The 13,598-nt window shown below is 36.6% G+C and overlaps 1 protein-coding gene across 46 annotated transcripts in view; it reads right to left on the bottom strand.

Annotated features, from left to right (window-relative positions):
• Positions 1-13,598, bottom strand: part of LOC144973405 (uncharacterized) — a 265,478-nt gene that overhangs the window by 849 nt on the left and 251,031 nt on the right. For all 46 annotated transcript variants that reach the window (XM_078915810.1, XM_078915814.1, XM_078915815.1 and 43 more), the window contains 8 exons: positions 10,725-10,822; positions 10,317-10,402; positions 8,771-9,019; positions 7,017-7,131; positions 6,099-6,209; positions 4,929-5,091; positions 4,005-4,533; positions 2,696-2,865 (listed from right to left, as the gene is read on the bottom strand). In XM_078915810.1, the coding sequence (XP_078771936.1) occupies positions 2,697-2,865; positions 4,005-4,533; positions 4,929-5,091; positions 6,099-6,209; positions 7,017-7,131; positions 8,771-9,019; positions 10,317-10,402; positions 10,725-10,822 (1,520 nt within the window). In that variant the 3' untranslated portion in view covers position 2,696. The remainder of the gene's footprint in view (positions 1-2,695; positions 2,866-4,004; positions 4,534-4,928; positions 5,092-6,098; positions 6,210-7,016; positions 7,132-8,770; positions 9,020-10,316; positions 10,403-10,724; positions 10,823-13,598) is intronic.

The raw sequence follows: 13,598 nt of genomic DNA, 5'->3' as shown, positions 1-13,598 counted from the left end.
ATAACCTAAAGATATTATAAGCTAAATTATAAATAACCAAGAACAAACAGGCAGAAGATTTACAGAAAAAAAAATATCCCCTGTCAAAAATACAATCACAAACCAAAGAAGCAGGATAGGCTATTAAAGAGAAGAAGAAACGACATCACTATCGGATCGTACACCCATGCGAACATCATAGGTAAATGATTCAAGGTTGATGCTCCCATCCAACCACCCGCTCGACTAGGGTGAAGGGCTTAATTAAGTAAGTCAGGTCGTAAAATAAGGAATATTTCATAATAAAACTTCTAGACATAATAGTCATAAAGGATTAGAAATGTCAAACAAATAATACGGAGTTATAGTTAGACACCGAAGCTCGCCTAACGAACGACTTGCCCAACACGTGACCATTTTTTTTCTCGCGTCCTCTCGTCTAATCTCGTCACTCCCGAATAGAAAGAGGAGGCGGAGCTCATATGATATAACGCAATGAAAGTTCTGTCCGATGACGGGTGGGGGGATATCACCTCTCCAAAACTTACCTTATTATATGAGATCTTGAGATTCTTATCCAATCATCGATTGCTCGTTTGACAGTTCGCTTGTGAACAGTTAGGAGACCATCTCTTGATTTATGGGCAGGCGGCTTTGCGTAAAGGCGGTGAGTGTTGTATACATCAAAGAGTACCGCTGACCGATGGGTAAATAGTGGTTGTGTAACCCAAAAGCCCTGCCGTCTCGACTGCAAGGTCTTGTATGTAATAGTTGCGTCACCATCTCAAGGCTCAGGAATTAATTAGTGAGCTGATTCAAACAATGTGGGTTTCAAATTTATCGTATACGTAATCATTTGGAAGCTACAGAGAAAGGTGTTTTTGTGTAATCCCTTTCACACACACACACACGCGTGCGCGCACACACACACACACACACACAAACATATACAAACAATACACAAACAATACACATCCCTGGTCATCTATTGCCTATATTATTAATGTTAATATATACATCCCATGCTGATTGTCACTACCCCCCCCCCCCCCCCCCCCCTACCATTTCCACCATCCAAGTACCAGCGGCCTTTTCTCTTTGATTTCGTATCATGGTCTACCCGAAGCCCAACACCTCGATCGTTTGTGGGTCAACCCACCCCCCCCCCTCCCCCCGTAATCAATTTATAATTTTCTCTCTGTATAGAGCGCCACATGCACAATTATATACTATTGAATGACACTGACCTTGCCCCTCCCCTAACACAAGCCAACAGCAACCCAAGCTATCCTCTATCACGTGACCTTAGATCCGATGCTGCATACCGCTTGAGAGTCTTCACTATCCAGATCTCGTTCATGGTCACGTGAGAAGGCTATATCCGTTCGGGTTCGGCGTTCGGGTTCGGCGTTCGACCCGATTTCGTTAAAAGCCTAATGTATTTAAAATTTATTTTTTAAAATTCTCACTTCTCACAGTACAGCATTCTTTAGCCCTAAGAGCCGTACACTGGATCAATCGGTACCATGCTGCATAGGAAACGGATATGTGGTCTTGTGGTATAACTGTCACTTTCGGATCAGAAGATCATGGGTTCGAGCCTCCCTTGGCGCATTGCCTATCAGTATCAGGTGTCAAATGTTGCTGTTGGCCATGGACCCCTTGCAAAGCACTTTGAACATGTTTAGTGGATATTGCGATATATAAATTTTCAAATTTGTTTATTTTCCATGAAGAAAAAATTATGAGTAAAAGGCTATAAATTCAATTTTTACCACACAAACTGTACCAACATAAAATATTTGGAGTAGATGGGTCACTTATGGAGGTCTCTGACTTTCCTTTTGTGACAATAGTGACACGTGATATGACGGGTATGCAGTGGAATCTGCATGAAGTCAACACTCTTAAAGTCAATTTCTGCTTGAAGTCAACACTCTTAAATCAACTTCTGCTTAAAGAAACACGTTTAAAGTCAATTTCTGCTTAAAGTCAACACTCTTAAGTCAACTTCTGCTTAAAGCAACTCTTCAAATTAACTTCTACTTAAAGAAACACGTACGTTTAAAGTCAATTTCTGCTTAAGGTCAATACTCTTTAAAGTCAACTTCTGCTTAAAGTTAATTTCTGCTTAAAGTAAAGTCAACACTATTTTTAAGTCAATTTCTGTATAAGTCCAAACTGTTATAGTCAACTTCTGCTTAAAGTCAACATCTCTTGTTGATCCCAAATGTTCTGATCTTTATCTGTGTTCCATTGCTAATGATAATGGGTAAAGTCAACATCGCTTAAAGTCAGTTCATCTTTCTGGCCTGACAGTGCTGGCTTTTTCAGGATTCCAATCCAATCCAATATTGTAAGATGCACGAGACATTCCTGTCCATTTTGCAAAAGTTTTTTTACTGTTCCAAGTTACGTACCACTAAAACCACGCTAGCTATTAACAAAACAGTGAGAGTGTCTCTCTAAAAGATTCGGGGGAATATTCCAATGTATATATATATATATATATATATATATATATATATATATATATATATATATATATATATATATATATATATATATATATATATATATATATATATATAATAATATATATGAAATCTTAAAGATGTATATTTTGCTTAAAGCTTAACTTCATTGGAGTTTGCTTTCAGATAATATTTTATAAAAAGAATCAAAGGAACTACAAGATAATGAATAATCCACTCACATTAAAATGTCTGCACATAGTTGCCAGGGAATGTGCCAAACTGTCCAGTTCTGGCAGACGTACCAACAAACCATCCGTCGTCACACTTCTCCATGACAAACACTTCATCTCCTTCCTTCAATTCCAACTCATCTTCACTCATTGGACGGTAGGCATAGATGGCACGGTACCTGAAATCAACACACGCACACACACGCATGAAGAAGGAAAAAATATATTAATGTTTGGTACAAATATAAATTGGGGGTCCCAATAGCTCAGTTGGTATAGCACTCGCTTTACATGCAAAGAGACTAAGATTGATCCTGAGTGACGTTAAGATTGATTTCTGACCCCCCATCCCCTAAGCAGCGATTGGTAGCTCTGTCTGTTAGATCTGGCAGAAAATACTTTGCAACAGACTTGCGTCTTATACAAAGGGTAGAAGCAATTAATATTGTCCGCTTCACCTACATGTTAAGTGTTGCTATTGGATAGGGACCCCTTGCAAAGCTTTTTGAGCACGTTTAGTGGATAATTGTGTTATATAAATGCTCCAGTTTTTAAAATTACTGAAACTGGGGTAAACTCCAGCTCCATGGATATTACGATCCTGACAGAATTTGGCTTTTCAATGGGAAGCAGAGGTAGTGATCACACATTCCCCTGTTCCAGTTCAAAACACCTTAGAAATGTGCAATCAGTCCTCTGGAGGACTAAAAATAAATAGGTGACACTGAATCATTAAAAGGCATAACTATTTTTATGTATAGTATAGGCAGATTTTTTTTGTTTGTTTGTTTGTTGCTTTAGGTCTCTTCCAACACAATTGAGGTTATATGAGAGACCGCTGAAACAAAAAAACAAGCAATCCAACAAAAATAGTACAAATGTAAATCAAAATCATAACCTAAAGATATCATAAGCTAACTGCAAAAATACAATCACAAACCAAAGAAGCAGGATAGGCTAGTAAAGAGAAGAAGAAACGACATCACTATCGGATCGTACACCCATGCGAACATCATAGGTATCTGATTCAAGGGTGATGCTCCCATCCAACCACCCGCTATAGGCAGATTCTTATGATTACGAGTTGTGAAAGTGAAAGAGCGGGGATGGATGATCTTTATTGACAAGAAAACAAGATGCCATCCCTCTGAAACCAAAAGATGAATTGCATAAGGTATGTATCCAGTTCTCCGTTAGATCAGTGTCACACTTCCAAGGAGATTGGAACCAGTATTCTGACATCATATTTTTATTCCCCATTTTGTTGAATGGATTAACATTCAAGTTTAAGAATTTCCATTCTAAAAAAAAAACTTACCTCGTCAAGGCTAAGTCATCATCGGCAACTTTATTTGTGTTGGATTTGGTAGCACTACTCGACAGCTCCATCTTGATTGGTGGAACGTTGGCTGCTTTGGGCGGGGTCTGTGACGACCTTGACCTATCTAAACTTCCCGTCCAGCCTGGACGCATGTTCGTCTGAGGACTGGATGAGGGAGGACCGCCTTTCTGACCTCCAGTTTGAAGAGATATGTTCAATGGTTGGGAGCTGTAAGGGTAGCGTTGGGAACCGCCTGAACTGCTAAGACTGTTATTGATGCTGTTACCGTTCATATTGCTAGTGTTATTGTAGGGGAACGATGAAGACGAAGATGATAAGGTCGATGACGATGGTTGATGTTGATACTGGTTCGGCTGGCTGTTTATGTTGTTCGCGTTATTGTTATTATAGAAGCCAAAAGCAGAGGAGGTTGTGTTTGGGGTGCGTTGGTTGAAAGCACTGGGCGACGGTTGAGGTGGTGGAGTGGGAGCCTCCATACTGACCGGAGACAACATTTCAGGACTTCCTGTATGGCGGGAAAAAAAATGAACGAAATAAATGTCAGGAATAAGAAGGGGAAAAAGGAAAGGGACAACAAATCAAAGATACACAAAAAAAAAAAAAAGATAAACCCAAAGCAAACTAAAACTTTTTCCATTGCACTTTGACTAATTGAAGAGTGGTTTTCCAAAACTCCCTAACATCGTTTCCCCCCCCCCCATTTTGAGATATTGATGATTATTCCCCCTTATAATTTCTCATCCAGTCTATTATTTTATCATATTTAAACTTCAAATTCACATAAATCTAGGGAAATTATTGTGTCAATTGATACGTATTTAATCTTACCGATGGAAAATCTAAAAAAGTAGAAAAATCCACACAACGAGTTTTGGAAAACCAGCCTTCATTTGTACTTACCATACATGGGTGTCGTGATCACAGAGGGTGCTGGAGTGATGAGGGGTGTTGACGGCTCCTTGTTGACCTCCACATATGCCACGGGGAAAATTCCTTGCCGACCTCCTGACCTCCCTTCATACCAATTGTCGTCCACTCGTCTAAGTAAGGTCACAAATTCGCCCTATATATTTAAGAAATAGAAATATGATAATCTTTTAAAAAAATAAATAAAATAAAATAAAAACTTGAGCCAACCTTCCTCCACATTCCAAAGGTGGAATCACAGCATCAGAAAACAGGAATTTGAGATTTTTAAAAAATAAGAATTTGTAATTTTACTTTCCACTTACTTTCCAAAATCTATCACTATTAACTGCCAAAATTTTACAAATGGATACCTCTCAATATTACCACAACCACGTGGGAATGAAATGGGGAAGGGGAGGCAAGAATAATTAGTTTTTCCTGCTTAACTCCCTTTTATCAATGATTAAACATAAAATTCTTTTTTTCACCTTTTTTTAACCCATTCCTCACTTTCTTATCATCATTAGTTTTGAAAATCAGTATTTTAACGACAGTGACAGAATAAGGAAGAGTTAGCAGGTATGTGATACATGGAACCGTTTGAAATCTATAACCAAGGACTCCAAAACTATGAATAAATTCAAAAATGCATTCGACAGGGAGCTCCATAATTCAAAATATGGAATTTGATGAATAAGCTTTTAACCCATATATTTTTTAATTAAAAAGTAGTCCTTCAGAGCCATTCGGCCCATGGAGCCGGAGTTTATCCCAGCGCAAAACAGACAATAGCAAATTCTTGCTATCCTTTGAATAGGGCGCTAGTCTATCGCAAAGTACATCCACTGCTGGGTGGACAGGAGTGAGGGGGGTGGGGAGGTGGGGGCAGAAAAAATTCCGACTGCACATGGGGGCGAACTCAGTCCCTTTGCGTGTGAAGTAAGTGCACTACCAACTGAGCTATTCGGACCCCCTATTTTTTATTGCTTACGATGTAAATGATGATCATAGTTATGATCATATCTGGGAAAATATTATGACCTGAAACTTTCTTTCTTTTCTTTTCTTTTTTTTATTTAAAGGGTATTTGAAGGCCTTTGACCTTGGCAACCCTTGTTATGATATGTTAAGTTATGTTATATGCCAGAAGTACGGACAAACCTTTCTGAGTGACAGCTCCACACTGGACTGTCCAGTAAAGTTGTATTTGGCTCTGGACTCTCCTTCTGCACTCAAAGCTGCTGTTCTGGCTGCTTCAATGGACGTCAGGACCTGTGTTTAAAAAAAAAAAAATTCAAAGAAAAAAAAAAAAAGATCATTGTGTGATTTCAACTTTTAAGAAAAGTAATGAGTGGACAAGGAATGACCCAGTGGGTCCTGATAGCTCAGTTGGTAGAGCACTTGCTTCACACGCATAGGGGCTAGGATCGATCCTGGGTGATGTCAAGATTTTTTTTCTGATCCCTGCCCCCTGTCCATCCAGCAGTGATTGGGTAGCTGGGTCTGTTAGATCTGGTTGAAAGTACTCTGCGATAGACTAGCAGCCTATTCAAAGGGTAGCAAGCAACTGCTATTGTCTGCTTCACACTATGGACATTGGAATCAACTCTGGCTCCATGAGCCGAATGGCTATGAAGGACTATGAAAGAATGGATAGAAATTGATGTGTGAAATGAAATAAATAATATTATAACCATAAGATATCAGACATGATGTATGTTATATTTATATAATAAATTCATTGAGGAAAAAAGTGGGAGGGTTGAAAAAAGAAAAGTACTAAAGAATATTGTACAATGGTGGCTAGACAGGTGGTGGTGGTGATTATTATGTTGATGATGATGATGATGATGATGATGATGATGATGATGACAACAACAATGATGATGATCATGAGAACGATTACTAATATGGCAATGATTGTGATGATGATGACGATGACAATGATGATGGTGATGGTAATGATGATAATGATTACTGATTAGACAGTGGTTGTGATGATGATGCTGATGATGATGTTGATGAATGCCTCTTCAGTAAAAAAAAAAAAACAAACCCCAAAAAAACCCATGATATTACCTCCACATAGTTGACAGGGAAAATCCCCACTCGTCCATAGTGTTCTCCTTCAAACCAGTTCCTGTCCACTTGCCGCAAAAGGTAAATGATGTCACCTTTTCTGAATGACAATTCGCTGGAAATGGAGGAGTAAAAGAAAAGAAGTAAAAACACGTTTGTTTGGCTCTGTGGTCTTGTGGTATGAAACTTCCCTTCGAAACGAAGGTTCTGGGTTTGAGTCCCCCTCCAAGCAGTAGTGCATAGTTGAGTCCCTGGTAAGGCTTTATTTTTAGTATTTAGTAACAATTTCTCATCGTATTCAGGGGTAAAATAAGTACCTGCCCGTTAACAGCATTGTCTTTGTCCGTAAAAAATAATGTAATATCGCCTAACAGGTGACATGTCTCTGTCTACTTGTTAAGAGTTGCTGTTTGCTAGGAACCCCTTGTAAAGCGATTTGAACATGTTTAAAGGATAATGTGCTCTATAACAATTACATCATAGATATTTTGGTAAACATGAACTTCCCTCTAGGTGCACATATGAGGAGGTCTGGCAACTGAATGACATTGTTGTAAAAAAAAAGAAGTAGTCCTTTAAAATCAATGCTACACTCTAACAGAATAATCAGAACCTTTGATGTGTAAATTCCATTTTAAGAACTCACAAAAATCTTCACATTTAAAAAAAAAAAAAACAAACAAACAAAACAATAAACACAAACTATCCAACATTTTTTCTCTCTCTTGAGTTTAAGCCTATAATCATTTCCATAGTGGCAAACTTTTCAGAGGGCAAAAAACAGACCATTCAAGCACACACAACCACTTAGGGCCATAATTCCAAGCCCAGTCCCCGCTCCAGGAGAGAGGGGTGATGTTGTGTTTTTTTATTGCTGTATTTATTTTCTAATGCTTTCTTACTCTTCAGCTAAAAAGTCAAACTTCAAACCGTAACAGCTACGATTTTACCGTGAAATTGACCATTATGCATTTCGTGTCATTGCATTTCAACTGATTTTAGTTTTTCTTGGACAAAACCCACGAAAAATATATTCTATAAAGAGTAGGCTGAATAAATAGAATTTCAAAATAAATTTGTGAACAACGTGCACATAAATGCAACTCATATTTTGAGTATGATTTTAACAAGTTTTTATCATCTAGACTGTCCTTAACAAAATACAATTTTGGCATGACTATATGTGACTTCCCAATTGCTCCGTTAGCAAAGTAGTCACTACATATGCAAAAGTCGATCGTGGTTGACGCCAAGAATGTTTTTTGCCCCCACCCCTCCTCCTCCTCCTCATGTCCACCCAGCAGTGAATGGGTAGCTGGTTTGGTTAGATCTGGTGTAACTAGTGTCCTACTATCCAAAGGATATGATAGCAGATAGCAAGCAATGGCTATTGTCTGTTTCAAGCTTTAGAAACTGGGATAAACTCCCAACTCCATGGGCTAGGCTCTCACTTACCGAGATGCCAACTATTACGAAAACTACAAATTTGTTAAGTAAATGGAGGCAATACAAAAGATACAAAAATCTAGGCAAGCCCCAGTTTTCATTGCATTAACATGCATTTAAGATTCATTATGCAGAGTCACTTTATGAACTTTGTTCAATTTTACTCATGAATTGGGTACTGCCCTGGATTACACACTGTTCTTTTTAATTACACATTTTTCTTCCAAACTACACATTTCTAATTCTGGAGGGTTAGCATTTCTGGACTTACGACCTATGACCTCATACATACATATGGTCATACATACTTTGGATTCTGGGCATTGAAGTTGTAGATAGCCTTGGCCTTGCCTTGTATCTGGAACCCCCGTCGTCTTTCTGGGGGAACACTGAGAGTTGTGGTTAGGTTGCTGATCTGAGTGGCAGGGCGCTGGTGTTGTTGATGTGGAAGTAAAGGAGATAGCGCTGACGAGGAAGATGGCGTGGGTGGCTGGGTGTTGTTGTTATCAGGCACCTCTTCAAATCGGTTGGGTGAGATGGGTGATTTTTGGGCAGGACTGCAATAGACAAATATATGAGATACCAATAAACAAAGTTTCAAAGTTTATTCAATTTTAGGCTTTCACCAATAATCCAAACAATTTGATGACAACAGACATGAAAGTGAGAAAAAAAATGGTAAATGGAACCAAAAAAATAAAATGATACAATTAATAACCACAAAAAAAAAATACAACAATGGTAATACCACCAACACATACAATAATAATAATAATAATAATTTAAAAAAACAAAAAAAAAAAAAAACAAAAAAAAAAACTAAAAAAAAAAACAATAATATTAATAATAATAATAATAATAATAATAATAATAATAATAATAATAATAATAATAATAATAATAATAATATAATAATAATAATATAATAATAATAATAATAATAATAATAATAATAATAATAATAATAATAATAATAATAATAATACGTTTGGATACGGGAGGATTGTTCTTAATAAGTTCCTGTGATTTTTTTTTTAATGGGAATAAAAATGCCAAATAAATCTATCATATATTTCATGGGAATAAATTCATTTGTAGTTTTACAAATCTATATGTAAAGTGAGAATTTCATATATTCTGAACTGTAAAAGGGATGCCGTATTTGCGCCTCTGCAGTAGAAAATCTTAAAACATTTTCTGTTGACTTCAAAATCAAATTCAATCATTTTTAAATTCAACTTGTATTCAGCAGTAGAGGCAACGCTGTTAACAGCCAGGTTCTCATGTTACACCTGAGACGGTGAGAAAATGTGAGTAAAGAGCCTTTTCCATTGACTCAACTATTGCAGCAAGCGAGCCTCAAACACAAAACCTTCCAAACCGAAAACAAAAGTCATATCACAAGATAAAAGACCACATAGCTGCACAAATTTCAAGACATGTGGGGATAGAACCAATTAATCTTCAGCTAGCTGAAGATTAATTGGTTCTATCCCCACATGTCTTGAAATTTGTGCAGCTATACTATATGTTACCATAATAGGATCCAATAGTCTGATATCACGCCCGCCCAGCAACGAGCAGCTTGGTTATAAACAAAGAAAATCGGTACTTTTTATTCGTCATGCTGGCTAGAACTTTTTCACATGTCATGTGATCAAAATGTATAAAAGTCAAAACATGATCAGGTTAATAATGTTTATCTCCTCTGGATACACTTTTATGCTCGTCGGAGAAACATTTCTTAAGGGCGTCCATAGTTTAGAACCAGTTACTATGCGTCATTATGAGGGAAGTGACGTCAAGACTGTTGAATCCTATTATATTATCGTGAAAAGATTGTCTTGTTCTTACGTGAAGAAATCATGATGTTTTCTGGCAGCTTCTTTCTTGGCATCCACCTCAGCCTTCTTCCTTCGTTCTTCATCGTATAATTGTTCCTGAATGAGACAAATACAGCCACATGAAGATATCTTTAAATTTCACTTCGATTACGATTAATTTGATGTGTGAACAATTTTTTAAAAAGATATGATTTAAAAAAAAAGGATCATGCTAATAACAAATCATAAGAAATTTTGTAGTCCTGGACTGACATACATAGATACACACACACGCTCACACACACACACTTTTTATTTTTAAATGAATCATAAATTCAATTTGTTCCCCCCTCCCCCCTTTCCCAATAATTGGCAATCTCTGCTGACAACCCCTCTCCAAATCCAGAGGCAGCCTCTGTTGTTATTGGGAATAACTTACAAGTCTTTGTTTCCTGTAAGCCTCCTCTTCTTCTTTCCTCCTTATCTCCTTCTCTGGCAGAGACTTGCGGAGAACATCGGTAGTCTGGTGTCGAAAATCTAGAAACGAAACAAAAAAACAATAAATTTAGTCATAATAAGATAAATATCTACTTTTTACTAATTTTTAGACGCTTTAAAATGAAACCAAAAAAAAAAAAAAATAAATAAAATAAAATAAAATAAAAAAATATAAAATAACAAAAAATTTTTTTTAAGGATTCCCTTCCATTGAGATAATCTGATCAGTGTTAATAAATAAAGAATTGAATGGTTTACGTGTACTTTTTACAGCAAGTATAATTTGACGACAAACCCTGGCCGCATCAGTTAGTATTAAATAAGGTTTACAAGCACTTTTTTTACAACACATATGATGAGGCAAACAGAAGCATGTACTGAAAACGAATGAACCATAAAAGTATCAAATTTATTATACAATATTTATAAAAGTTAAAAAAAGAAACAAACCCAAAACAACAAAACTTGAAAGTAAATTATGGTATATCAAATTTGCAATGTGGAAAGGCGAGTGCCGACGCGACGCGCACTTATTTGCAGGTCTGATAACCCAATTCCTTATGGGCTCATTGTTGTAATGGAAATCTAAACAAAAAATAATAAAAAATACGCCAAATATTGTCCATTACAACAATTGTAAACTAGGCCCATACGAGGGTTCGGATGTCAGACCTGCATACACGTTACGTCGGCAAGTGCGTAACTGATTGTGGAAAAAAGTTGTCACATAGGTACGTGATATGTGTAGTGTGTCCCCGATCACTGTGTTAAGTGCATTGATAGTAAGGTTGGCAGGACACACTTGGTAGTAAAATAAAAGGTTAAAAACATTATATTATATAACTCCTTATTTATTACATATTGTTACATCACATCTAAATGAAAATTACAGGATAAAATAATAATAATAATAATAATAATAATAATAATAATAATAATAATAATAATAATAATAATAATAATAATATAATAATAAATAATAATAATAAAATATGTTGATTTAAAAATAAAAAGTGGCAAAAATATACATGAATAAAAGCATTTCTACATAGCGGTTTACTAACTATTAAAATACAATTGTAAAGAAAATAAGCTTTTAAAATCTCTCTCTCTCTCTCTCTCTCTCTCTCTCTCTCTCTCTCTCTCTCTCTCTCTCTCTCTCTCTCTCTCTCTCTCTCTCTCTATCTATCTATCTCTCTCTCTCACACACACATTCTTCCCGTCCATCCATCTATCTAGCTATTAAGACCAATTCGTTGTTATTTTTTAAATCATCTTAATCGCACTCATTCCCCGTCCATCCAGCAGTGATAGGGTAGCTGGATCTGTTAGATCTGGTCGAAAGAACTTAGCGACAGACTAGTGTCTTGTCCAATACTATCAAAAGGGTAACAAGCAATTGCTATTGGCGCAATAGTAACCAAGATAAACTCTGGATCTATGGGCTACATGGCTCTGAAGGAGTACTTATAATATAACTCCCCTCAACCATTATATATATATAAATATATTATATATATATATATATATATATATATATATATATATATATATATATATATAACAGGTAATAAATTACACGGCTGGTTAACACGAATCAACTGTTACACAATCCCGAGTATTGAAATCAAACGAGAGGCTTAGTCAACCATTTACAGCAAACTGTGACTTTCGAGCCTCGAAGTGTGCAACAGCTGTTGTCAGATCTGTGACACACACACACACATACACACACACACACACGCGCGCGCGCGCACACACACACACTGACCAAAAAAAATTTTTTTTCTTTTACATCTTGACATATATTTATAAATAGTACACACAAGCATTTTGATCAGAAATCATTTAGATCTTCCCAATATCGATCGATTAAAATGCCCCCTCTCCCCCCCCCCCCCAAATTGTCCCAAAAATCTTAAACCAAAGAAGTCTGAGGTTTGTTCGTAAGTCGAAGGTCAATAAAATCAATCTAAATAGGGAGGGGGGGGGGAGTTTTCTGGACAATATGTTTGGGTTTTTTTTTTCAAAAGGCGTTTTAACAGTGAATGGTTGAATGGAAATCGATGTCGATATCGATAGAACAAAGATCGATGCTTTTCTATTTACTATTTAATACCTCTGCAATGTGATACAATCTTAGAGCTATTTTTAACCAATTAAACTACCGTACTCTGGAAAAAGACGTATTTAAAAATTTGGCAAGAAAACTCGTCCTTCAAGTACTATATCGACTTATTTAAATACGACCCTTATCTTGGCAACACACTCTCAAACCTGGGACTGAAGGAAGAATTCGGGTTTTAGTCAAAAATAATGAGGGTCATTTAAATCAATCGATATTTGAAGGACGAGATCTCTGGCCAAATTTTTAAATTCGAGTTTGTTTGTTTTTCCAGAGGGCGGCAGTCAACCGGTTACTATAATGCTATTCTTTGGGATTTGATGTTTCGATGGTTGGTCAACTCGTATCAAATTCAAATCCTGAGTAATAATAATTGTCGTTGTCAGCTAATAAAGAAGTCACTTTTTAGACCTGCTAAATGATACTGGGATTGAAAATTGAATATACCATTTAACTGCTGTACTCTGAAAAGGCAGGCGATTTAAAATTTGGCCAGAAAACTCGTCCTTCAAATATCGATCGAGTTTTAAATGATCCTCATCTCAGCAACAACCCCCCCCCCCCCTCCCCAAAAAAAACAACCTCTCAAACTTGGGACTTCGAGAAGTACTTTAATAAATTCCCAGGTTTGAGAGTTTTTGACAAAATGAATGACAGTCATTCAATTCAATTCGATCGAAATTTGAAGGA

The sequence above is a fragment of the Berghia stephanieae genome, chromosome 5 (assembly GCF_034508935.2).
Source record: "Berghia stephanieae isolate SIO BIC M18660-M18661 chromosome 5, UCSD_Bste_1.3, whole genome shotgun sequence".
NCBI lineage: Eukaryota > Metazoa > Mollusca > Gastropoda > Nudibranchia > Aeolidiidae > Berghia > Berghia stephanieae.
The sequence above is the reverse complement of the archived record's forward strand: the minus strand, read 5'-3'. Positions and strand labels throughout refer to the sequence as shown.